This window comes from Paramisgurnus dabryanus, chromosome 8 (genome assembly GCF_030506205.2).
Source record: "Paramisgurnus dabryanus chromosome 8, PD_genome_1.1, whole genome shotgun sequence".
In the NCBI taxonomy this organism is placed as follows: Eukaryota; Metazoa; Chordata; class Actinopteri; order Cypriniformes; family Cobitidae; genus Paramisgurnus; species Paramisgurnus dabryanus.
Window position 1 is genome coordinate 30,358,888 of NC_133344.1, and position 27,717 is coordinate 30,386,604.

Here is a 27,717-nt window from a genome sequence, read left to right on the forward strand (position 1 = left end):
ACAATTTTGGTGTGTTACTTTAAAAAAAGTTTGATTATGTTATTGGTTTGTAGTAGTGATGCACCGATGTATCGGCCGCCGATATTTATCTGCCAATATTTGATGAATTTGAAACCTTCGGCATATTGGCAATAGCACGAGAAAGGCCGATACCGATTGTTTATTAATTAACTGGATAAAGAAATCCATTATATGTAAAAAAAATTAGTTAATGTTGTTAATTAAATAAATGCTGAATAGCAAAAACCACCTTTGAAGGTTGTCTTATTATAGTTGTTTTAGCTTAATTTGTGCCTCTCTTATTATGTTGGTCAGTTGAATGTTAATTAGATCCATCCTAGCTAATAGACCAACTGTATAGTATTGTATACAAGTGTTTAATATCGGTATCAGCATCGGCCAAAAAAATCCTATCGGTGCATCCCTAGTTTGTAGTTATTAGTTTGTAGTCCAGCTCAGATTCATTAAATTAATTAAACTAAAAAGTCAATTATAATCAATTAATACAATTATACAAAAACTTTTTTAAAGAGCACCTATTTCATTGCAAAAAACAACGTTATTTTGTGTATTTGATATAAATCAATGCATGGTTTATGGTTCAAAAACACATTTTCCACATACCGAACATTTTTGTAGCTCCAGATTTCACTCTCTTCCTGAAAAGCACGGATTTTAAAAGCTCTGTGTCCCTGATTGGTCAGCTAATCTGAATACCTCTGACATCAGCAGGAAATGTGACGCTCCTTACCATGTTTGAAAGATTCGCTCACAATGCAATGCTAACGGGAGTTTACTTACAGGCTGTGAGTCAAAGCGGGAGGAATTATGATAATGACAGTCTTGTACACATCAACCGGCCCAGGAAGTAAACTGTTGCCTACAATCCGTGTGTATGTTGTAGTCCAAGAAAATAGATTTATGTTGGATAAGATAACTCACGTCATCGTTTTCTTTGAGGTTTGTACCTTTTGCATATCGTTAACATGAACTAATACACACCAAAGGAAATGTAAAATCGGGAATTGGACCATTGGTGCTCTTTAAGACATTTTTTAAGAAAGTGCATCCATAAATTGTGGTATCAAAATTTTCATCACTAGAAATACAAATAAAAACAATACTGTAGGAAGAATTACAAATAACATTAAGGACGGTTTCACATTTGGTGCGATTGCCTGGTCCGAACCCGAGTTCGATTGCTCCCCCCTTCCCATTCCCCCCATGGACTGTGTTCACATATTATTTTTGCATCCGAACCGCGGTACGCTTGCATCATCAAGCTGCAGCCGGCGCGTTCTCATGTTGCTTGGTAACCGCTGTAAACGAGAAGACGACAAGAGATGGGCTGCGTCCCAAACCGCATACTTCCATACTATATAGTAGGCGAAAAGCACTACTTCTCGTACTCTTTGCCTACTATATAGTATGGAAGTAGGCGATTTGGGACGCAGCGATGATTTCTGAATGCCTCCGCAAAAATTGACGTCGGCGGACAGCCCGTTGTCATCGAAACGACTTTAGTATGTTTGGGGCAGACAGACGAAAGTGCGTTTCTGTATTATTTCTTTGAAAACAAAACCAAAGGTTTAAAAAAGTAAGAACAAAACTCAAGCAAGGATTCTATGCATTTTGTTGTCAAGGTAAGTGCACGCACATAAACACACACGTCTGTTTTGGTGGGATATTCCATATAATACGTAATTAACAGCGGTTCACTTCCGCGATTTGGTACGATTGCGCTCACATTAGCAGCGAACCGATCTGGAGTTCACATGAAACGAACCCCAGACCACCCTTTTTAAGCGGACTCGAGTACGTTTCGCGGGTGCGCACCCGAGTTCGGAAGACAGCGTTCACATCATCCAAATGTACCGAACTCTGATGTCAATCGAACCCGGGTGCGCACCAAAAGTGCTAATGTGAAAACGCCCTAAGTTTCGTGTGCTAAGGGTGCTTTGTCCATAATAAATCTAAATGCAAAGTTTGAAGCAAGTTTTATCTTCTTTACTTTAGATCTTTTGTAATTACTGATGAAAAATGTAGCAAGAGTACAAAACACAACAACGCAGACAACTGGCACTGCAGATGGGCCTTAAAAGTGTGTCATTACCATCGCTAGTCTAATCACCTCCGCCTGCGCTCCTCATCTGTTTGTCTCTCCTATCCCTCCCTCCCCCTCACTTTCTCTCTCTCTCTCTCTCTCTCTCTCTCTCTCTCTCCATCCTCCTCTCACTGTCTGTGTTGAGGAAAGACAAAAAGTTGATTTGTTCTGCAGAGGCTGCAGCTCGGCATATCCAGCCAAATTCGCATGTTTCTGTGCGTCAGCGTGCATTTCAGTGGGCGAGGATGCATATGGTGATGTCACCTCCTCCAAGTTAATCTCTGAAGAGGAGGTGTGGCTGCCTACTCCTTCTCTTGGATCTCAGTTCTGAATATTAAGCGTCTCTTTGCCTCGAGCTTCTCACCGAACAACAGTTTTGACTGTGAAACATCATCTGTTGTTTCGATTTCTGGATATTAAACTGCTCTTCTTCCATCCAAGATGAGTTTCAGCAGTGACATGGATGATACTGACGATGGGAGGTGAGGTTTTCGAATTCATGATGAAGGACGATATGCAGGCTAAGGATTATGGGTGTTTCGCTTCGTGTTTTCGAAATGTGTCTATTTTAAGATAGTTAGCTACTAAATAAATGAGCTCTCAGGTTAGTTTCAAAGCTTCTTCTGAAGGTTTGTGTTTGGTTAATAGCCTTACTGGAAGCAGCTATATGGGTCTGCAAGGCCATATGGCTCAGATTAATAAATACATTGATATATCTGATCTGTCTGATATTTTTAAGTCTGAAAAACGAGATAACAGCTGATTTAGCTTAATATTTCTCTTCGGAAGGGCATTGTTACAGAGTATTCAATGAACCGAGAGGATTCCTGTGTCAGTTTCTCTCACTGGTGGCCTTAAAGGGCCACAGACATACACGATATACAGTAAGCAAAATAGGTCACTTTGTGTTTACCAAAAATCTACAGGAAAGCTAAGCAGTGTCATGCAGCACATTTATACAAGGGATTAAGATGCGTTTTGGTCGACAAGATGATGAGAGAGACCCATGTTCATTCACACCTTGTGATTTAATCTGTCTCTTTTGTCCACTTTCGACCACTTCTGTCCTGATTATTTCGAGTGGATGGTCTATGGACAAGTTGTTAAAACTCTGAAGAAGGAGAAATGACAGATTTAAGTTGATTATGTGAGACTAACGCTATTTGCGTTTTGAAGATGTTTCTTAAAGGCGGAGTCCTTGATGTTTGAAAGCCAATGTTGATATTTGAAATCACCTTAACAAACACGCCCCTACCCCAATAGAATCTGGACCTTCTGTTGATAGACCCGCCCCACACATACGCAACCCGGCATTTGATTTGATTTGATTGGCTATAAGTGTGTTTTGGTAGTCGGCCCGTCTCCTTTTCCAAACCGTTTTTCAAACATCGTGGACTCCGCCTTTAAAGGCTTTCTTATGGTGTTTTCAGACCTTAGCCTTTTGGCGCTTTTCCATTGCATAGTACCCCACGGTTTAGTTTAGTTTGGGTCGGGTCAGCTCACCTCACTTTGGCGTGGTTAGCTTTTCCATCGAGTTTAGTATCACTTTGTAGTGGGAGGGATTATAGGCGTGTTATTATATTTGCACTGCATAATGCTGTGACATCATACAAGTGAGAGCGCCGTTGTACATTCCCATACATTTATTTATTTATCAGTCCGCCACAAAATTAAAATTGGCCACCACAAATAAGATGTTTGCTCATCTCGTTTATCACTACCTCGGTCTCACTCATTGAAGGTGCATTTAAGCATATATGCGAACGTGTGTTTCGCCACAAACTGCAAGAATGGAAAAAACTGTTATGGTGTCCCTGATTCTCAACCTGTGGATTTTTTTTATTGCTAAAAGGGAGTTTGGGAACTTAGCAAAGCACAGAAGACAACATGTTTCCTAGCACTAAGGTAAAGCTAATATTTACATTATAGCGATGACGCTGTAGTGACGAGTCTGTCAAACCAATCAGTGATCTACAGTTTTTCGCGTCACATTTGTATCAGCACGGGTCACTTGGAACCCCAACCGAGGTGGTACGAAAAAAAGTATCGGGTACTACGTACTGCACCCAATGGAAAAGCTCCCAAAAGTAAGCTGACCCGACCCAAACTAAACTAAACCGTGGGGTACTATGCAATGGAAAAGCGCCATATGTTTCTGAACCTGGTGTGTTTTCTTCCTTGGTTTGGTTGTGAATATAGCAATAGCGTTCAGATCCACAACAATACAACCACTCCGAAACCGCCTGAACGAGGTTGTCTGATCGCAAACAAACTTTGGAGCGGCTCGCTAACAGTGTGAAAGCAACCCGACACATTGGACCAAAAAATGGGCTATCTTATTGTTTTCTCATGGTAGGAATGTTGTTTCGTCTAAGTTTTGATTCCTGCTCACAATAATGAAGTAATATAACCGCAGTTACCAAAAACCAAACAATAATCCTGCAAAGCTGCTGACAATCCTCTGGTTCATTTGGAAAAAGTGCCTTGTGAATGCTATCATGAAACCAACATGAAATTGCAACACTGCACCCAATTAGCCCCCGGTTTTGGAACAGAGCAATCGATCTACAGGTCTGAAAACACCCTTATAGTGCATTCACACCAGGTGCAATAGAGGCGGCAAAAATGCGTTATTTGCGCGTAGTTGGACGCTTGAACATTTAGTGTTTACTCGCTCCATTCGTGTGTGAAAGCCGCACGTGAAATTCTTGTCATTTGAGACATTCACACGGAAATTTGCATCATGGGAGGGGCGTCTGTGACTCTGCTGAGACTCCACTCGCTTCCTGTAATCACATCACTACTACAGAAAGGTCCTGATTGGTTAACGCGCAGCAGAAATCCGCCAAAGTTCAGATTTTTCAACTCGCGCGCTTCCCGCGGCAACGCTCAATTTGCCCAGAACACAATTCGCCCCACGCTTACCGCGCCACAGGATGCCTTTTCGCGTCTTTGCTAGGGATGGGCACGGATATTCGAATATTCGATCGGCAATAATAATTCGAATTTAAAAAATGCTATTTGAATGTTTGTTTGTTTTTAATGTGCCACCAAAGGGTTACGACTTATTTAATGCTTTTTCACTTCATCTATACTGTCTTTTACAGATGTAAAATATAGATGAACATTAATTTGTATGTATTTGATTGTTTGGCAATGCAGATTGCAGGCGAATTAAAGTATTTCCTTTTATCTCCGGGTTTGTCCGCGGCGCGCCCTGTTTGGCCACTGGCTCAGTGAGGGCTCACGTGTTATTAAACATGCTTCTCCGCCTCCCGCGTCAACACATCAAGAGAGATTTGTAAGCTTTCTGTTATAAAGTCTACTTTATTTTGTTAATAACGAGACAGACACGGAGAACGAAATGAACGGAGAACATTTATTATATGCGGTGCTCTTTCGAAAATGAACCAGATAACTGCACATGGCAGTTTAAAAGCAAAGCTCCGTCTTTGTGAAATGTTGTTAAATTAAGCTAACGTTAGTAACTTTGCACAGTCAACAATAAGGTATCGACCCGCGTGCGTTATTTGTAAAATAATGTTAAATACAGATATTCAATCTTGTTCAATCCATCTGTTGTTTTCATCGGATAACCATCATCACGAGGAAGAGTTTTCTCTGCAGCACCGGCATTATTGTATCTAGTCAGAAGAACGGGCTTTCATCGAGTTAGGTAGGATAAATGTGGTTTTCTTTATTCACAAATACATGTCAAACTAAACTGAGAAGATATTTATATGACGACTGAGCAGTCGGTTATGTAGATGTGTTTTTTCGTTTGCTCCGGGCTCTTATTTGAGTCTGTTTAAATGATGATAGCCTACTTTGTCAAGTCCTCAAACTTTAAACTTCGCAAGTCCTCAAACTTCGCTTAGATTTGGGGTTAGTATATAATATTTGGTATAATATAATGTATGTAAGATCAAACAGTAATTCATTCATACTGACCGACTTGAAACTAAGGATTTGACTTTTCTGTAGGATATTTTTTAAGAAGAATTTAAAAAAATATATTTTTTTTTACAATGTTTTCAACTTAAAAATACATACCTGTATAAACATACAGAATATAAGTTTAGCTTGTTGTGGATATTTCCTAATTATAAGCCTTCTGTATAATTATGACAAAATTAAAAATACAAAACACGCATGTCTTAATTAACATTATTTAAATAAACGAATATTCGAATATTCATTCTTTATGAGCTTAAATATTCGAATAGTAAATTAGTGGAAAATGCCCATCCCTAGTCTTTGCATTGACTTAACATGTAAATCACTAATGCTTGCTGCCTCTACCTCATCTGGTGTAAACTCTGCATTAGCTATTTCAGAGCATTTGATGAAATTAAATTTCACACGCTCACAAAATAAAACCGAAATGAAAGAAGCAGCTGCTTCAGTTTTATTAATGATAGTTTAAAGACAGTGTTGAACACTGTGTGTTCACGCTAGAAGTCAAGACCGATAGAAAAACATTACACATTAGATTGTGCTTGTACATTACACATTAGATCAGTTGGCGGAAGTAAAGGGTATTTTGTGGCCGCTCTAACGCATTCGACCTTATGCAACCTATACAATCCGGTCGAACGTGTTTTTGACTACCTGTATATGTGGTCAAAACTGGACAAGCTCAAAGTGGTTTTACGCCTGTATTTAACATCTTCCACTCTGATCGGCCAAAAAAAATTTAATACCGAGTGTTAACTAGCCTGGCTCCGCCCTCCTACGTGCTTCCGCTTAATTTTCATTTCGCTTCAGCAGTACGTCTGGGATGGCTCTATAGAGTTTCATTTTCACCTGCAAAAATCTGCAGGACCAATCAGCGAACAGATGGGGGTGGCTAAGAACGATGACGTTGAGGTTGTGCGTCAGTTTGAGTTGTAGTTCAGTAATGGCAGCGGAGAAAGACGTGAGAAAAGCTATTCGGTCCGTTGTTGCAAAACTGCCGAATATACAGAAGTTAAAGCCGGAGCAAGAACCAGGTTTGCTAACTTTTGTTTGTCTGATTATTCTGACTTGTTGTTTCCGGACGGTTTCGGTGCATGATATACGTCACGACCACACGTTAGCGATTGGCTTTGGCAGATTCTGAGTGACTCTGGGCAGATCCAATAGTTTTAAACTTCAACAATGGACCCTCCTTAACGGAAGTAAAGCTTTGGAATGGAACGTGGCCAGACTCTCTGTACAAATGAAATGAATGTACGAGAGTCTGGTTGGACCAGGCTAAGTGTTAACAGGGATTTTGCCAAATGTCGATCATTTGTTTGTCCTGGAATAACATTTGTGTCAAACAACCTTTTGCTTAACAGTACACCTTAAACCCCTTACTAATTACTGATAAGATACTAACTGACTAGTTTATCATTATACACAACAACATAACAGCCGGGTGGCGTCGGGGTCAACCTGGGTAGCGCTGTTAGTCCACCTTAGCAAAGCTTGTATTAGCCAACCAGGTTAGCTTGTGAACAGTTCTTCAAAATTGGTAGACCACCTTGACTTGGTTTATCTATCTTGGAAACTGATGTTGCCAATCAGATCTTTGTTTCTAAAAGATATTCTGTAAACTTGACTTGAAATGGACTGTATCAGAAATGCTGTTTATTTGAAAGGTCTGACTTCCCTGCTGAAATACACAATAGAAACCATCACAGAAATTCTACTGGTTTCCATTAAAATACCAACAGGAATCATTAGCTTTTACCATTAATAATACTTCAAAGTTCCTTTTTGTAATGTGTTTTGGGACATATTCCAGTAGAGTTTAATGCACCGACCAACAGAAACCAACACATACCAGTAGAGTCCAACAGAGACCATTATAGTTTCCATTACAACCAATAAAATTCCCATTAAAACCATTAAACCAATAGAATTTCTGTGATGGTGCGTTTTTTAGCAATGTTGTCAATTTCTGTCTCAAACGGTGAAAAACAGTTGCAGAACAATGACTACTGCGATTCCATTTGGTGCTGCTAGCCTCCTAGTCATGTGGAAATTACTTCCTACAGCTTTAGTTTAGAAAAGGGAAAGAAATCGATTTCAAACTTCATTATTGTAATGAAGTTTATGGTAATTTACATTTTAGCAGGGTTGCTTGCTTCTCTTCAGTGGAAAGATTAGTGCTTTTCTTGAGCATTTGCATTAAAAACGATTTCTAAAAGAAACTGCACAGCAAGGGTCCAAAGTGAAAGCAGTTATCACTGAAAAGTTATTATGACAAGGAATGCCTGGTAGCCAATTTTGATGAAATGCCATTTGATATAATAAAAACACCCACACAGCACATATGTATTCCTGAGGAATATCCTTGTGTTTCACCAGGCAAATAATAATTATATGCTTGGTTCAGGGCTGCGGTGGTTTAAGGGAGAACGGGGTTCGGGAAAAACCACAGAAGCTCTTTATGGTTTGATAGAGTGTCAGTGGAGAGCAGAAGACCCCTGCAGTCTGTGATTCAGCTCTCTTACTGCATTAAAGTCCAACACTGACTGTCTTAACTCTTTTAAAGCATCCATAAAACATGTTGTTTCTGCGTATCTGATGTTAATCTGGAGTACAGAGTAGTATTACATCCTTCATATCTCCGAAGAGTCTTTAGTTTTAACAGATTTATAAAAAACAAATAAGCCTTACAGATTCTTTCCGATAACGTATGAAAGAATTCAGAAGGAGTTACGAACTGCGGGAGGAGCAAGTCACGAGTCAACACTTTATACAACACTGACTGTATAATTTATGAATCACTACATATTCTTTTTTTTTATGCCTGTAACCTAGCGTCATCTCCTGCTGATTGACGTGTGGGCGTGGTTTTCCGGGGGAAGTGCCCATAAAAAGAAGTGATACATATAGCTTAACCCTGAAACGTCAGCTCAGCCTGTAATAAAAAAAAACTTTTTCGAAACTTGTACGAACCCTGACCAAGTGCATTCGGCACAGAAGTACTCTGTAACACGTCCAACTGCCTTTTGACACTTTGTATTTGTTTAGCATGAGGAAACCAACTCTTAAACTGTGTTAATAAGTTAGAATGCAAGAAATACAATATATACATCTTTCTAAATGGGTTTTAAGGATGTGCTAGATCAGGGGTTTTCAAACTTTTTGTGTGTGTGGACCACTATTTGTCATCAAGAATTTTCGCGGACCACCTCATAATACTCATAATAAAATATGTCTACACAAAGTCCTGAATATCTTCACCTCTAAATAGGCTTACTAGCACTAAAACTATAACTGGTCATCACATCAGATTCTTAAAAAAATATATATTTTTCTTAATAAAATATATTATTTTATATTTAATTTAGCCTTCACACTGACCACCTGCAGTACCCTCACGGACCACTAGTGGTCCGCGGACCACAGTTTGGGAATGGCCGTGCTAGATGATGGATAACAGCTTCTTGTGGATGGCAAATCAATTAGTAAGATAATAATTACTGACAGATACTAACTGACTGCTACGCTGATCTAACCAGTGACTGATACAACCGGCTTGTTCAATGTGGCTCTACAAGAACCGAGCGGCAGATTACATAAAAATCCCGCCAGAGCGATTCGAGAAATCATAGAGAGACCGCTTTCGACATTCTCTCGCAGTACTTTGATGCATCCACCTGTTCTTGCTGATCACGACAAGTGAGAACGATCTCCGACACCTTTAAGCACAATCAATATACGTTTAAGGGGGATAAATAATACGATTTCATGTTTTCTTTTTATATAGTGGGCAATTTAGCTGTTTGTACATGTATAAGATCTGCATTACAAAGCTCAGTCGGAAGAGATCGCTTATCCACACCTGCCTAATAAGACACCTCAATCTGAAATGCCCCAAAGCATTTCCAACTTTTGCTAGAAAAATTCTCACGCTTCTGCTTCATAGACTGTAAGTGTTTTTATTAAAGTTTTTGATGTTGACTCAAATAAACCTAGAGATCACATAATCTATGCTAGTTTTAGTTTGTCATGCGCAAGATTAACATAAAGGTGATAAAGTTTTTTACCCTTGTGTTTTGTTTTAGACAGATATTACCTTTGAATCAAATGAAAGGAGTGTGTAACTGTGTAACAATTAATAAATCAACCGTATGTTGCCAAGGCATAGGAGTTATGAATTAATATTTAATTAGGAGATTAGCTATTATTTTGATAAATGGCTTAAATACATTTTATACACAAAACCATATCCGCACTGCTGCTGCAGGCCATCTTTTGTCCGTATTTCGGAGTGAGAAAGTTGGCAACCCTACATGCACCCTTTAATCCAACTTTGAACTCTGACATTCTCTGATATTTTTATTGCATGCCATTCACATCTGTCAGTGTTGAGTTAGCCCCATTTATGTCTCGGTAGACCTCACACAAAGACAGATAAAAACTGTAGTGTTTCAGGACCCTTCACAAATCAACACATTTCTTCAATTGTCAGTCATTTCTCTGGTAAATGCATTGCTTTTTCAAATAAGAGATAAATGTATTGTTTTTTTTTGTGTGTGTGTCTATGAACATATAGCTTTATTATGTTATACAGTTTTTCTTTAACTGAAAAGATGAGTTTTATTAGCTTGCCCACAAAGTTATTTTCAGGGCCACACCGCAATTCTTACTAAAAGATAAAACTGACACAGAATTAAACATATGAACTACAAACACTAAATGTTTTCATTTATTTTAAAATTTTATTTACAAATAAATACATCAAACATTTTTTTGTACAGTTAAGCAGATGATTTTCATGAATTCACTTTTGTAACTTTTTCACTGCCAGCTTTTTTTTAAAAAGTTGCCAGCCAGCGCCAGCGTTTTTCATGATTTTCACCAAAGTTTAATGCCTTCCAGAAAATGTTCTTCTTCAAATATATAAACATACAATATACCAAATGAAAGAACAGACTCTCTGCTCTAAAAAAAAAAAAAAAAGTTTCATCCTACCATCAGTGGTTCTTTTGTAATCAGCTTTTGAATATGGGTAGGTTTCTGCAAAAACACCACATTTTGAGCAAAAAGCAGAGATAATTCCATTTTAGTGACTGACTTTTCATAGAGATCCCATTCAGAGCGATCTTTAAAACAGACACGGACATGCAGCAGCTTGCCATAGGGCAATACTTCCGGGTTTAAAAAGTTGCGGCACCTGGTGGATAATAGCGGTATTGCGGAAAGACGAAAAAATCTCATCATTGGCAGGGAAGCGTTTTCTCTTGATTGACGAGATATCTCGTCAATGGCGGCGAGAGAGTTAGAGATGGTCAGTGCCAGATAGGGATGTTAAACAATTAATCGCGATTAATCGTTAGCAGAATAAAAGTTTTTGTTTACATCACATATGTGTGTAAACTGTGTATAATAAATATGTATATATATAAATATGAACACATTCATGTATAATGTTAAGAAAAAAAAATGTATATATTAAGTATTTATATATAATATAAATTATACATAAATATACAAATGTATATACACATGTAAACATTTCTAAAACATATACATGAATGTGTGTACATGTATTTATACAAATTTATTATACACAGTTCACACACATATATGATGTAGGGGTGTCCTCGACTAAGGATTTACATATTAGAATCAGAATTGTCGAATCTTTCCATAGTCGACCGATAGTCGAATCATCTATGTTTGTGTGCATGGGTTGGGAGGGGGCCAGACCAGGTACAAATTGGTAACTTTTATTTTCTTTCACAAGCAGCACACATAAACAACTTTCTGATAAAGTGACCAAAACTGTCTTTCAAGTAATAAACGAAGACAAAACTGACGAAGCATTTATATATATTTTTTAAGGTAAAATGTAAGGCAACATTTGTTTAATTATTCCTCATAACATTTTAAAGCCACGATCTACAGAACATCACACAAAAATACATTTTGATAACTAAACCTAAAAAAATAACAAAGGTGATCCTGCCTTGGAAACTCCGGCTACAATTCAGTGTTTTTATTTAATTTGGAGACAGCGCGTGAAAGCAGTCATGACCAAAAAACCCGACAAATGAGAAATGACAAATAATTTGTGACTGTAAATGATATTTAAAACTAATCTTTATATACAATTCATTAAACGTTAATTTATAACAAGAAAAACACTGAAATTAATGATTTTATAGACACTACGCGTTATTATTTAGCACAGAAATACCTGCTTGCTTTGACTTTGATCATCTCTGTATTAACTTTAGATACAGAAAGACCGGATGATATTATTTATTTCAGGAATCTCTTTGCTATCATTTGAAAGTGAACAGCGACCGACCATAATATTAAATCACAAGAAAGACATTCGTGTCAGGCAGAAATAGGTTCGGAGCAGATAGTTTCCGTTTCATCACCGAAATAAAAAAAAACGGCTTACCTGTTTTGTAGTTTAACTTGAAAAGATAACACCTCTGTTTTAAATACATTTTAAAAACTTATACTCGTCGAAAAACATCCGTTTTTTTATGTTTAGTTTGATGAACTCCTAAATATGAGACGAGCACCTAGCCCGTTCTGCTAAATTACATGCGCAAGCATGGCCAGCACGCAATAACGCAACATCGATACAACAAAAAGCTATCCAAAATTTACATACTTAAATTAGATCAGAATTTACGTTTATAATAAATACAATTTTTTTAATAAAATAAGGTCAGAAGTAACAAAGTGCAGAACAAATATGCAAAATGCCTCAAGTGCACGGAAACAAAACACAAGCCAAATAGTTAAATCAGATAACCCAAAGTGATTTATAAATAAAATAAAATATAGAAATTATTAAAAGAACGAAAGGAATAATATAATTTGCCAGCTTTGTCTTTTAAATGTAGAAACAAAGAGGCAATGGTTTATTAACATAGAAACCTATTGTTGGATTTATTAACGCATTTTTAAAATATTTTTTGAAAGCTGCTACTTCACATATTATTTGCAGCATTATCATAATATGCAGTATATTAATATATTGTGAGAAAGATGTTATATGTGAAATCATATAATGTGTGCACCCATATACGGCCAAAATTGAATGATCCTCATTTCATAACACATCTGCGACGATTCGACTGTGAGATTGGTAGTCGAATCAGGCTTCTCCTATCGATGCATCGAATCTTCGACTATTCGGGGTCACCCCTAATATGATGTAAACAAAAACTTTTATTCTGCTAACGATTAATCGTGATTAATTGTTTAGCATCCCTAGTGCCAGAAAACGATACAAACTATAGTCAGCAAGAACTAATCTTGAATTAAATAAAATGCAGAGTTAGAGTTTCAAAAGAGATTTTAGCAATGTCACAAACTCAGATTTGCCAAGTCTGCAATCAAAAGTCAATATTATTGTTGATTTCATATGAACTCACACAAATGTACCTAAATCTAAGTGAAAGTAACGTGAAAAGTATTAACATACTGCATTTACCCATTTAGGTGAGTAGTTAACACAACCAGAGCATTATGCAGCTAGCAGTAGCACCTTGAGATTTTTTATAGATTATCTAGTTTACCTATACATCTATCTTAATTGTATACCTCCACAGTCTCAAAGTATTTTAACAATTGTCTCATTTATTTTTATTTCTCCTAAGCCATTTTAGTGGAAACATCTGAGACTGAGTTGATAGTTAAATAAATACAAATGAGAACTTAGTGCGTAGGTTAACTGTTCCTTTAATCTCTCCTGAAATAAATCGTGAATGACTGTCTACCCTCCAATCGTTGCCAATTTAGAGATGCGAGCAGCAAATACAGTCGAAAGAGGCTGAAGTGCCACGTTACAATTACTCCCTCTCCAAAAGCGTCCAAACAGCTTCCATTACCCCGTCCACCCACGGTCACTCTGTAATGAGCGCAGGCAGCTGCTGTGGTTCGATCCCATGCACAATGCGCTTTGATTTCAGAAATAATGAGACAAATATCTGCACATCTATGGTTGCACTACAGTCTGTGCATTACTACAGACTGGTTTGGATCAAAGATGAAGCTCGGGGGTATGTACATGTGATGCTTTAATCTTCATGTTTACAGAAGCATCCTAAAAGACTCAACATTTCATCTACTACTCTCTCTCTTTCTCTCACACTTCTTTTTTTGTACATTGAATGTGACACACACAGACACTTTGTTCTATTAAAACAGCTGTGCCTATATTATTAGCCATGACATCTTAGTCTAGAGTATCCAAGCACATGTATCAGTTACCAGATGTGTGTATGTGAGAATTTTAAGTATGTCTATATGAGTTTTCTATATATTGGTCATTTACGATATGGTCATCGATATGCATTTCTGCTGAAGCAGCTATTTCAACAATATTTTTAGATTTTGTGTGAGCCTAAATTTTACCCTTGTGCATACATTCGCATACACGTAAAAACTAGACTATACTCCGGGCTTTAGGGTTAATGTTCAAGTCACTAAACAGATCTTAAATGCTTTGTTTTCATTTATTCTCGTTTGGTTCCAGCTGCTTCTCGTTTGGTGATGAAATAATTGTCATGGAATGACTCGGGCGGCCCTCCAAAGTCTTGTGTGACTCTCTTATGTATGTTTTGTTAATTTCCCCGGCGGGTTTCGTAAGCCCTTCTCGAAAACAAACCGGTGAGGTTTTTCTTTGCAGCATGCATTGACTGGTAAAGATGCGGCAGCGGCTCTGTGTATCAGCGAAGGTTTTCAGCGTTTGAGATTGGTAGTGGAGTGAGAGCGGCACGTATCAGAACAGTGACCTCAATAAGATTTAGTGATGCATCGCTCCCTCCCTTTCTCATCTCAAGCTCTCTTTTTCTTCTCCTTATAAAGTATCTTGCTGTCTCTGGCTTGTGGCCTGCCCACTCTGCATCTCTGTATGTGTTTTCTTCCCTCTCTGCTGTTCTGGATCTTTGGCAGGAGTTCAGACATTAGATCAGTCCTGAAAGTGGAGCAGAATCTCGGAAGAACCTCCCATCCTGTTCCTGCAAATGCATAGATTTGCTTGCTTTTTTTACTACACCCATGAGTCATTTACCTGCCACACAATCATTGCTACTTGTTATTCATGAGCTAATAATCCACCCCTCAATAAGATTTTATAGTAATATTACTGTAGTGTATTTACTCCTGCTTTTAAAACTAAAGGTGAAGAAGCTATTTTAACACTGATGCTAAATAAATAATAAAATAAATTGAGGTAATGTGCTTTTAAATCAGTCCCAGAAAAACGCGATTATGTGATCGCATGATTCAATGCATAATCAGCCAAAGTCCGCATATTTATGCGGGGGCCGCATTCTTTAAATACATCACACTTTTGCCGCATAAATTGCAGATTTAAATTGCGGGGCTTGCATGGTTTCATAACGGGTGTGCCTTAGGGGCTGTTTACACTTGGTATTAAGATGTGTTTTCATCGATCGGATCACAAGTGGACGAGAGAGACACATTACGTTTACACCTGGTATTTAAATCCGTCTCTTTTGTCCACTTTCGACCGCTTCAGTCCTGAATACTGTGAGGGGGTGGTCTGTGAGACGGTGGGCGAGTCTCTCTGCTGTCATTCAAACGCGAGCGGGAGTAATTATGAGTTTATATGGACGCAAACTAATATTATCTCGGAGTCCGCTGCTTGTTTAGCAAGTAAACATGCTGCACAGAGTTTTGTACATGTGTATGTTAGAGCTTTCTCTGAATTTTCAGCGCAATTGATGAAATAGGATCGCGCAACTTTCACACGCTTGCAAAACGAAACTACGGAGATCAGACGCTTTAGATTTATCAATGAAAGGCTAAAATTGGTTGAATTGGTCGCACGAGCGTTTGGGCGAAGGTTTGATACCGCGGCTACGCCTCTGGTTCCACGGACGATTCCTTCTGCGCATGCCTTGGCTCCAAACTGACGTTTTTACGTAACATGGCGGCGACCATGGTCCGACATTTTTGGCTTCAATTCATTACAATAAAGGGAGGCGACGTCACGTCGTCCATCTTTTTTTACAGTCTGTTTCATAATCCCCGCATTTTCGTAGAAAAAAAGTCATATATCTTAGCAGAAAATGTTGCATTTACTTTACACATGTGAGCCATGACCCCTGTTGTCGTAATTACGCGACGTGAACATCAATGAAAAGCTGCAAACAGTTTCCGCAGGTTCAAACAGTTTTCGCAAGTACATTTTTTTAAGAAAACGTTCCGCAAGATCAAGGCAAAAAAAACTTTTCTGGAAGTACTGGTCAATAGCTGTGTAGACCCAACCAATATGGCGGTGATGATGGATTACGTTCCAGCACATCATGGGGGCGTCTACGTATATATAATGTCTATGGCTGCACCCAGCGATTTTGTGTATCTATGCTAGCACCCCTAGCAACCAGCCTTAGCAACGTAAACATGCAAAACTTTTTGTTGCTGTTCACAGTCAGTCAGGGACTCATTTTTTGAGCGGAAGGAAGGCTTTAAGTGATTTTACTTCATGAAAATTGTATTGATTGATACATATTTTGGTTTTAATGGCTTGTGTATTGTGTGATAACTGTTTTATAAAACTACTCTATAAAGGTACTCAAGACTAGTGCTGTATCATGAATAAATCACAGCTGAAGGGGCGCCTTTATGTTGTGCCTAACAGCTTCCTTCGGCAGTGATTTATTTCACTATACACAGCCTCTCATATCTTATCGCTTACATAAACCATAATATTTTTGTTTTACAGATTATATGTAGAATATATTTTTGTTTATACATACTGTTGTTATTGTATACTGTAAAATTACACATTTTCAAAATAACATGTATATGTTGGTCATACCACTTGCCTCTAGTACTAATGTTATTGTAATGTCCTGTTGCCTTATAAAAAAAAAAAATGCCATGTGGTTTATTCAGCTGCCCAGTTGCGCGGCAGGTGCCAGTTTGCAGGCTGTGATTCCCGTATCTCCCTCTAAACGATCTGTCAAACACGGCAGCAGGCGCGTGCCAGAGCTGAGGAAATCCCCTGAAGAGACTCAGACGCCATGCTATTTAAAACAAAAACTCATATGCAGAGCAATGTGGTCTCTTGTAAGCATGGGCATGTTTTGGATGTATAAGAGTGTGTAATGCGGGTATGCGTTCAGGCTACGAGCCAAGCACTTCCGCAACTCTATGTTTGGCACCTGTTACCCGTAAAGCTTGAGGGCTTTGGGGAACGTGCGCTTTTGGCCACTGCTGTGAAGCTATAAAAGCTAATGCCAGAATAAGTTGTGTGACATGTGGTTTACGTTACGTTATCGAGACTTACAGTTTGTTGGAAGATTTTATTTTGTAGAGAGAAGATGCCAAACCACGTGAAAAGATGGTAATAATAGCTTTTTTAACGCTCTTTAATGGCATAATTTTGAATTTCAACTTTTCATCAGATTGGCTATGTCCCAAATGGCGCACTTCATGTGGATTTGCGGTTTTGTGGATTTACAGTAGCTGGCGGGTGTCTGTTAAGTCCACAAGACAGTAAGGGGTCCCGTTTGTCTTTAAGTTTGAAGTGGTGCTTGTGGGAACCCCCTTTTCAGTCGATATTCGCCCTTGATGTGCACTTTTTCTGAGCCTGCACTTGTTTAAGCTTCGCAGCAGACTTGGAGTGTTTAAGGTGCCATTTGGGACAGGGCCATTCCAGGTTATGAGATAAACTAAATACTATTGGCTGTTTTATAAGGGGAAGGAGATATTTCCTGTTTCAGTAGAAATTATGTCAGCAAGTTGAACAAAGCTGCGCATTTCAAAGTAATTTATTGGGTCTTTAAAAGTGACTTTTAGATTGATTGTATTTTCAACTGTGAACGTTTAAATGCATGCAAAAGCGATTTTTTGTTTTTGGCGCTGTTTTCTCATTAGGTATACTGTATAGTATTTATTAACATCAATGGTGTTTATACTTTAGCATAGGTTAACTGGCTTTGAAGTTGTCTGTTTTTCAGAGCAGCCTGGCTTTGTGGTTCTGTGCATCAGTATTTGAAATTACCAATGCAAATGAAGGGAAGAATGAATGACCTAATTATGTTGCATAAATGGGGCTCTTCAGAGCAAAGCATTTGTTTGAAATACATTCTGTGCAATCTATATTTAATTCATGTTCTTTTAAACAAAAACTATGTATAACATCCTTTTCATTCAGTAAAAAATAACAAATTACATGTTATGAATGATTAAGATGCAAGTGCTGGTAAAATTCTGAAGGCCGAATCTGATTCATTACATCCTGCCTGTCCACAATGACCCTTCATGATAAATCACTTTTTATCGGTCAGAAGCACTTGATCTCTGATCTTAAGGTGAATCAAGATCTCTTTAATTGTATCGTAATGATATGTCTTCCTGATCCCATCTTTTTTTTTGTCATCCTCAGCAACAGAGAGTTTGAGAGCGTGGAGATGAACAAACTGCGTCAGAGCCTGCGCAGGAAGAAGCCCACCTATGTGCCGGAGGCCAGCCGGCCGCACCAATGGCAGGCCGATGAAGAGGCTGTACGAAAGGGAAAATGCAACTTCCCCGTTCGGGTAAGAGATGAGAACATCATAAGGGGGCGATTCATATTTTGCATCTTTTGCGTGCGCAAATATGTTATTATGAATGTAGCTGCGCGCCAAGTACACTCAAATTGACAGCGATGCGGTCAACACCCAAAACCAGTTGAAGATACTTCAACTTTTCAGAATGCCAAATCAAAAGGGCATTGAAAAGGAGGAGGAAAATAGCATGGTTGCGTTTTCCATGCAGTATTAGAGAAGTGTGAACCGCCTCTAATGGGGTGTAAATTACATAGAAAGTCAGTGCAAATATGCGAACTCGCACGGGGCGAAGTAAATTACGCAAGTTGGTTGGCGCGATTGCTGCTAAAACACATGCTATTCGCCTCAAATGCATCTTTATTTAAAATATCCAACAAAGCGGGAAATTCACATGACACAAAGTTAAATCTCGCAAGTATTCTAGGGCGAGGAACGGGATGCTTCTCGTTTGGTGTGTACACAGCATAAGGCTGCTTGTTTTGTGATACGATGGTCTCATCACCCCATGTCTCAACCCTAGTCAGATATCGTCACGTAACAACGACAAAGGCAGACTACATGTGTATGTTGCAGTGTTGGGGAAAGTTACTTTTACAAGTAATGCATTACAATATTAAGTTACTCCCCAAAAAAGTAACTAATTGCATTACTTAGTTACTTTTCATGAAAAGTAATGCTTACGTTACTTGTGCGTTGCTTTTTCTTACTTGGCTGGGGTTTGATCTCTTTCAGGCCTTGCAGGGTTTTTTTATGATCGCAAAAATGTCAAGCTCTGGCCTGCCATCTCCGTTTCTGACTCAAACTGTTCTCGCTCAGGCGCACAGAGTGCGTAATTCTACATTAATATGTTCAGTTTAATTCAGTACATTATTTTAGTTTTAAATTGAATTAATTAAACTGAAAAGTAACTTGCATTACTTTTTTTAAAAAGTAACTCAAATATTAATGTGTACATTTATAAAGTAATGCGTTACTTTACTCGTTACTTTAGAAAAGTAATATTATTACGTAATGCACGTTACTTGTAATGCGTTACCCCCAACACTGTGTATGTGTGTAAACAGATATTCTTGAGACGATTTCGTGTTTACGGATTCTTTTTTTGAATGAGGAAAAAAGATCAGATAGAAAGCCAAGGCTTCTGTGACCTTAAACTTTAGTACTCGTGCAACTGCTTACTGTAAAAAAGTTGGACAAAATGTCTCCATAGACATCCATAGTAAAAAAAAAGCCAAAATATCTAAAAAAAAAAAAAAAAAATGCCCACTAACATCTTCCGGCGATGACATCATTTGGTGCACTTAGTGAAACGAACACTAAAAAGTTAATCGACAGGATAAAAAATAACTTGAATAACAGAAATCATTGTTGAATCAAAAATTTATTTGAAGTATAATTTTTTACGTTTGCTCACGGCATATTCGTATAAATAGAGAGGGTGGGGTTTATGACCTATACTGAAGCCAGCCACCAAGTTCTGGCTTCACTTTTGTGTGACACACCTGGTAGTAACCAATTGTTTAAAATCGTAAGCATTTGACACAAGCAACATTTATCAAAAGCAACTTTTTAAGTGCTCCCTAAAAATTGAACCCATGAGTTTTGCAACGCAAGTGGAAACCCTCTACCAGTTGAGCAACAAGAAGGTTGCCTAGACAGTAATAACACCCAGCATGCATAAATGCACTCGATGGGTAATTTTATGAATATTTTATTGACTTTGAAATTAAACTAGGCTCTTTTAAAGCTAAAGACGTCCTGTATCATTGAGTAAAGTGGGGGACTTGTTTTATTGGAGCTGGATAATTAAATTCAACCTAATTTAACCGTGTAGCCCGAGGATTCAGCGAGAATGAGATGTAATCTTCAAAGCCCTCTGACCACTTGGCCACAATAATCACAAAACGCGAGCCTGATCTGATCGCTAATACTTGTGTCAGCATGAAGACATTTCGATTGGTTCAGGCCAGACAGAACGGCCCACATCACAGTTCCCTATACATATATTCTCTTCTGTCCATTTAAAGGGATCCTTGAAATCAACGCAGGCATATTTCACGAAAGTGTCCATTCAGTGAACACAGTAAAATGCAATAAATGTAATGGATGGAATACAGAATTTGTGGAGCTCATCAGTTTTGACCAGTCTCTCTCTCTTCCTCTCTCTCTCTGCAGTATCTTGGTCTGGTGGAGGTAGAGGAGTCCAGAGGGATGCATGTGTGCGAGGAAGCTGTGAAAAAACTGAAAGTGGTGTGTGTTTTAATGCTTTCCATCACTGCTCCACAACACAATACTCTTGCTATAAAAAGCAAATTGATAGCTGTAGAAACACATTTAGAATTGTTAAGCATGGGATAATGTACAGTTATGTACAGTAATGCACAACATAATGTACAGTAATGCACAACATAATGTACAGTTTGCCTGTAAGGCTGGGCAAAAAAAAAAAATCAATCAATATCCTAATGTATATGTATGAAATGACTCAAATAAAGGTAGTTTTTGTGCCTTAATTTCAATTAAACTTTTCAGTTTAAATTAACAAAATAATTAATGTAATAATTTATTTACATTAAGAAAAAATATTTAAAAAAGTAAAATTTAAACAACAAAAAAAAAACATTGCATAAAGTGACTCTGGACTACAAAACCAGTTAAGCATGGGTATATTTTTAGCAATAGCCAACAATACATTATATGGGTCAAAATTATTAATTAAAGTAATCAAGTTCCATGAAGATATTTTGCACATTTACGTACAGTCAATATATATAAAAATGTATTTATTATTAGTAATATTTTCTTAATATATTGATTTTTTTTGCATGCTCAGATTCCAGATTTTCTCATTGTTGAATCTCGGCCAAATTTTGTCCTATCCTAACAAACCATACAATTCATGGGAAGTGTATTTATTCAGCTTTCAGATGATGTATAAATCATTAAAAAAAACAAATTGACCCACATGCCTGGTTTTGTGGTCATATATTCTATATATTCCTCAGCCTTCAATTTTATTTATATAGCGCTTTTCACAATTGTTAATTGTTGCAAAGCAGCTTTACATGAGTAGATGTAGAGGAGAACACTGAAGATCAATAGATAGTATAAGAAGTAGAATATAGCGGCTAAGGATAAACCGTGTAAGCGAGCGTATTAATAATGTAACGTATACAGTAAAGTGCTAAGTTAAGCCAAAGTTGGCTGACTCTCCCTGGGAATAAAAAACCCCCTAGGAGAAAAACCTGTGGGAAAAACTCCTAGAAGGACAAAAAACCCTAGGGAGAAATTAATATTTATATATATATATATATATAAAATATTTATATTTATATATTTCTGACAATATAGACATTGTCAGAAAAAAAACACAAAATGACTTTACTTTGCGTCCTGATCACCCTGTCAAAATGTCTTATGCACCATACAGTATGTTTGTGAGAGTCAATAAACTTTGTGTGACGACTAATGTACTATAACACATGAGGTTTACTAATTTACAAAAATCTATCTTAATTGTCGATTGTTGTTGTCTATAGACCTTTTCAGTGGTAACAACATAAACAAGCCGCTGTCGCGGTCCGCACGTAACTTCCGGTAAACTCCGCTAATAATAAATAACAACAAATTCTTTAAACATAGTTTATTTATATAACAAGCAAACAAAACAACACATAGATTACCTAGGAAACCAAAACATTTGTTATTTTCGACGAGGCATTTGTTTAAGAGATCAGTTTAGCAATAGTCAGACCATTAAAAAAACGAAACCGGAAGTAAGGTTCGGATCCAGACGTGTATCACGTGCGTCCGATGAAACCATCTATACATTTAGTCATTTAGCTGACACTTCAAAGCAACTTACAATTGCTATATATGTCAGAGGTCACACGCCTCTGGGGCAACTAGGGCTTAAGTGTCTTGCTCAGGGACACAATGGTCTTATCCACTTCACCATCACCACCCCCTAGCATGGCTGCTCTGTTAATTGTCAGATCCTTACCCTGCAAATCTTAATATTGTCAGACCAGAAGTTTGTTTATATATTTGTGACCCGATCTGGCGAAATGAGTCGGAAGTCGCAACGTTCTATTTTAAGATATGAGCCGATAATGTGGAAAAACAATGAAATTATCAAAAAAAATATTTTTAGCTAATTTCAAAGAACAGACATTAAAACATAATCTCCCAAAGTTTCGTAGTCCAAATAATTGAGTAAAGGTGTTTAAATGACTATTAAAGTTGAAACCGTTTTACTTAATCCGCTGGAAATTGCTTTTCTCAAATACTCTCGTCACCTCCGAGCATTCCGGGGATCCCCTGAAACGTCACTATCTCTCCAAATATGGTGTTACACGTTGTTTTAGAGCCAATCAGAAATCTTCATAAACGCTGATCGTTTGTCAATGGGAAACCCCGGGGCACCTGATTGGTCCAGCCATCCTCTTGTCAGTCTCGCAGCACACTACTCTCCTATTTAACTCCTTTTTGAATTGTTTACACTGTTATTGTTAACTAGCCTACACAGATTGCATAGGCAAGCATTATTTGTTTTCTTTTTGCTTGTCTCTCTGTCTCTCTCATTTTCTCTCACACGCGCGCGCACACGCGAACACGCCCGCGCGCACACACACGCACACACGCGAACACACACACACACACACACACACACACACACACACACTAACACACACACACACACACACACACACACACACATTCTGGTTTCCATGTTCTATTCCCTTCCCCTAACTCAAACCCCAACCATCACAGAAACCTTTCTGTTACTTCACATTTTCAATAAACATAATTCTGTTTGATTTATAAGCTTGTTTCTTGGTTTACTGAAATAGCATTTATATTAATGTCTTTGGTCAAATTAAGCTGTAAAATAAATTGTTTATCCCTTTAAAAATCCAATGGATTTTGAAAGATATCTACAAAAAAGGGGCAAAAAACTTTAAAGGCGTTTTTCTCAGGTTTTCAGTTGGAAAAAGAAGACAGACAACCTTAATTCAAATGTCTATATCTTTAAAACCATTCAAGGTATGACTTTGACTAGGATATCATTTGAAAGCTTATTATCTCCTCTTTCCACTGATACCAAAATCTCAATTTTGAAATTTGGGTCACTGTGACTCATTTTGCTGGATCAGGTCACATTTTAATATGCTAAATGATGGGTCTTATGTAATCTATTTTTTTATTATGTATGCAAAGACTTTTCACCCACTGCTGTAGTCTGTGAATGTGTACGTGTACGTGAATGTTGTCTTTGGGGCCCGTCCATCTGTTCATATACACTCTGCTTTTCACCCTCATGTTGTTTCCTGCTGCGTCTGTCCACACATTCATCAAATTTTTTTTAAACACTTTATTTTCCTTAATCTTGCTTCTTATTCACAGTCACGTGGTTCTCTTTGTATATTTCTCTGTTCTGCTGTCTTGGGGAATTTGGAAAGCAAGCATCACTTAATCTTCTTCTAACATTAAGGTTTTTATATTGTTCTTGATTTTGCAGCATTTTTCGTTTTACGTAACCTTAGTGTTTTTTCCAGTGTTATATCCTAACCCTGACTATCTGAGGCACATGAATGACATATTCAAAAGAAAGATTTAAGCCCTGTTGAATAGCAGATATAGTGGACTTGCTTTCTACTGCTTACTCTGCAAATCTTAGAGATATAGAGAAAAATCTATGTTTGTATATTTTTTACACAATATGTATGCACTTTTGTTGAGAAATGTTTTTTTATCTTTCTGCTTTATAGATAGTTTCACGCAACACACCAATATCGCCCCTCACAATTGATTCCAATAGAAACACGATGGATAACTTATTAGGGGCAGTTTCCCAGAGAGGCCTTAAGTCTAATCTCAGACGAAAATACATATATTCATATATATCTTAAAATATATCTGTGCTATTGTTTTGTCTCAGGATGCACACCAGAAATGTTTTTATTTATTTGTACAGTACGTTTTTAAAATATACTCAAGTGTCCTTATATAACTAAGGCCTAGTCCGCTGCCGCTTTGAGTTCAAATTCAAAAGGCATTTGGTGTTGAATAAATTGTATTTATTTATTCATAGACCGTTTCAACAGCAACAGCAGCAACAACAAACAAGCAGCTTTTGTGGAGTAGGCTCAACTTCCCCTAGACTTCCATATAGAATCAATAACAACATAGTCCTTAACAGTAGTTTATTTTTGATAACAAGCAAAGTAAATGACAAATAAATGACCTTTCTTATAACATATCAAAACTACTTGCCGTCCATGCTTGACACCTTCCCTTGTCTTTAGCAAACCAAAACATTTTATATTCACCAAGGTATTTGTTTCAGAGATCAGTTTAGCCACTAGCCAGACCGATAAATAAATACAGACCGGAAGTTCATTTTGATTCAAACGACAACGCATGATGAAACTGTTTATAGTCCATTTTGGCTCATCTTTTCTACCATCACTATTTTTTTTACTTAGCTTGGCGCAGTGAATTCTTGTATTGTTTTATTAATGAAGCGTATGCAATGCTGCTTTAGGTCTTCAGCAAAATAAGGGACCTTAGAAGGCACCGTAATGTTGCCTTAATTTTAGGAAATGCATTGGGATGCTGTCTAGGTAGGGAGCTAGGTTTGGAATAGGGCTTTAGATCTTTTGTTGTCTCACACAGGACATGATTCTTGTTTTCTTGATAGGTCTTGTTTCTAGAATTAAATAATGTCAATGTTGGGATACCTAAAAATGCATTGTGAGTAAAACGCTACTATGCAGGAGAGCTTATCAACATCCCTGTAGTAGTTTTGATAGCCCATTGTTTCCAAAGGCTGATGTTGTTTTAATTTAATTTATTCTCAGAGTGGAAAGAAAACAGTCAAGGCTGTGCTGTGGGTGTCCGCCGATGGCCTGAGAGTAGTAGACGACAAAACCAAGGTAAGTCCTTGTGTGTGCCCATTTTATTCTCGGTCCATTGATCCATTAAGTTTTGAAGGTCTGCTGACCCTCACTGAGACTCCCAAGTCATCCATTAGTCTGCATGGAAGCAAGTCTGTCAAAATATGTGGTGGGAGGGAAGTTGGCAGGCTCGTAAAAGACCCGTCACGTGACCCGTCGTGCTTTGCGAGACGTCGAGATGCCAAAGGTTTCACGAACTGTGCTTGGCTCAGAGATTTTTCTTCCGGAAGTTTGAAGAGCAATGAAACATCCTTCCCACTGACATGCATGCACACAAACTCTGACGAATTAACCAGAAAAGGTCAAAGGGCCTACATAATGACTTCAATTATGCGCTTTTCTTCTTCGGCTCACAAAGAGCAAGGCAGAGGGCCACAAAGCATTCTTGTTTGTTTCCTGTAAGGGCCTCACATTCAAGCGCCCAGCCATTCCCTCACTGTGCCCTTCTGGTAATCCTCTCATATGCATACGAGTCAGCTCAGCTACCTAATCCTTCCTGCCACTGTCACACACGTCCATACATCTCCGCACGCCACCTGTGTCCGGCTCGTTCTCTCTATGTAACCGTTTAACACTGCTTAAATTAACAGTTTACCGAAAAATGAAAAATTGTTAATGCCAAACGTATTGTAATGCAGCATTTAAACATGCGACTGCGGATGACAGCTGTGGTCAAGAAAAATATTAATTTTTTATTTAATAACTTGTGTTTAACGAAAGAAAATTCATTTAAGTAAACTATGCCTTTATTCAAACTTAAGTCGTCAGTATTCATTTTCTAAAGAAAGGGGGTTTGGGAAAAGACCACTGTAGCGAATCAGCGGGAGGAGGAGAACGGCGTTATTTAAAACACCATAAACCTCCAACCGAAACACTACGGGAATTTAAGGGAATTTGGGGAAATTCCCATATTTAGCTCAAATGGAATAATAAGTACAATTAACTAATTAATTATACAAATTATTAAGATTTTAAACTGATTTAGCAGAATAATAATAACAATTAATTAATGTATTTGTCCAGCAAATACTCATAATTGTTCATTTAAGAAGTTAATTCTGTGGCCTTTAGAAAATAACATTCTTACTGCTATAAAGTATTTTTAAGCATGTAGCTTTAAGATCTTAACGGCAGATTAAGTGACATTTATTTCATGAGCATTGAACATAGAAACAATTCAATTGTGAAATGCAAAACCGGTTTATTAAACTACGTTACACTACAAAAACACACAAGACTAACTATACATACAAACAACAAACAAGAAACATATATGAAAGAGAAAGAATGGAAAATTAAGAGAGAGAGAGAGAGAGTAAAGGAAGGGCAATATCACTATAGACTTAACTTCTGCACAAACCATCAGAACTCTAAGAATCACCTTAATTAAAAGGGGCAATAACTTTTTACAGCGAATGAACAAGCGATACTTGCGTTTGGCTTTTGTGAGGCACGTGTGTACGTCCAGCTGTATGGGCGCGTATGCGAGGAAGAGAGTTCCTGAGTTTGTGGTCACATGACGGAGTCCTGAGGTGTCCGTAGGAGTTGTTCCTTTTTGGGTTAATCCGTCGGTCTGGTTAATCTGTGGCGATTAATTTGTCCAATTTGTTAAAGTTTGTCCAAGTGTCAGGGTGCCCGTGAAAACTATCCGAGAGAGGGACAAGTCTCACAGCGAGCCCGGCTGGGTGCCGTGGCCTCACTGTTGAGCAGCCGTTTGGCGTGCTGTGCGTGCGTGAGCTGTGTGCTGTGAGCATCGATGAATTGGGGTGCAGGCCTCTTAACCTGAGTTTAGACCAACCCCTTGAAGTTCAGATGACCAATCCAAAAGGGTGTTGATAGAGTAGGAAAACTTTGTCTTTGTTTTACCAGACTCATTTGCATAGATGGACTATGCTAAAGATTTTGTTAAATAATAATTTTGATTAATATTTAACAAGTTTGATATCAGTCATGGTCAGATGATGCACATCGTTGATCAGGAAAGGAAAAGGGGATTATTAAGAGTGTAAACAAGGTATGGTTTGAAACACACATCAAATAGTAATCTCATGAATGTGAATTATGAGACATGCTAAAATGAACAAAGCATCCCTATAGTGTTACAAGAAAGTGGTTCATTACA

The 27,717-nt window shown here is 37.9% G+C and overlaps 1 protein-coding gene across 1 annotated transcript in view; it reads left to right on the forward strand.

Moving 5' to 3' along the window:
- The first annotated feature begins 2,262 nt into the window (after positions 1–2,262).
- Positions 2,263–27,717, forward strand: part of numbl (NUMB like endocytic adaptor protein) — a 48,384-nt gene continuing 22,929 nt past the window's right edge. The window contains exons 1-4 of the mRNA XM_065281519.1: positions 2,263–2,586; positions 18,474–18,624; positions 20,812–20,886; positions 25,500–25,574. Of these exons, the coding sequence (XP_065137591.1) occupies positions 2,546–2,586; positions 18,474–18,624; positions 20,812–20,886; positions 25,500–25,574 (342 nt within the window). The 5' untranslated portion in view covers positions 2,263–2,545. The remainder of the gene's footprint in view (positions 2,587–18,473; positions 18,625–20,811; positions 20,887–25,499; positions 25,575–27,717) is intronic.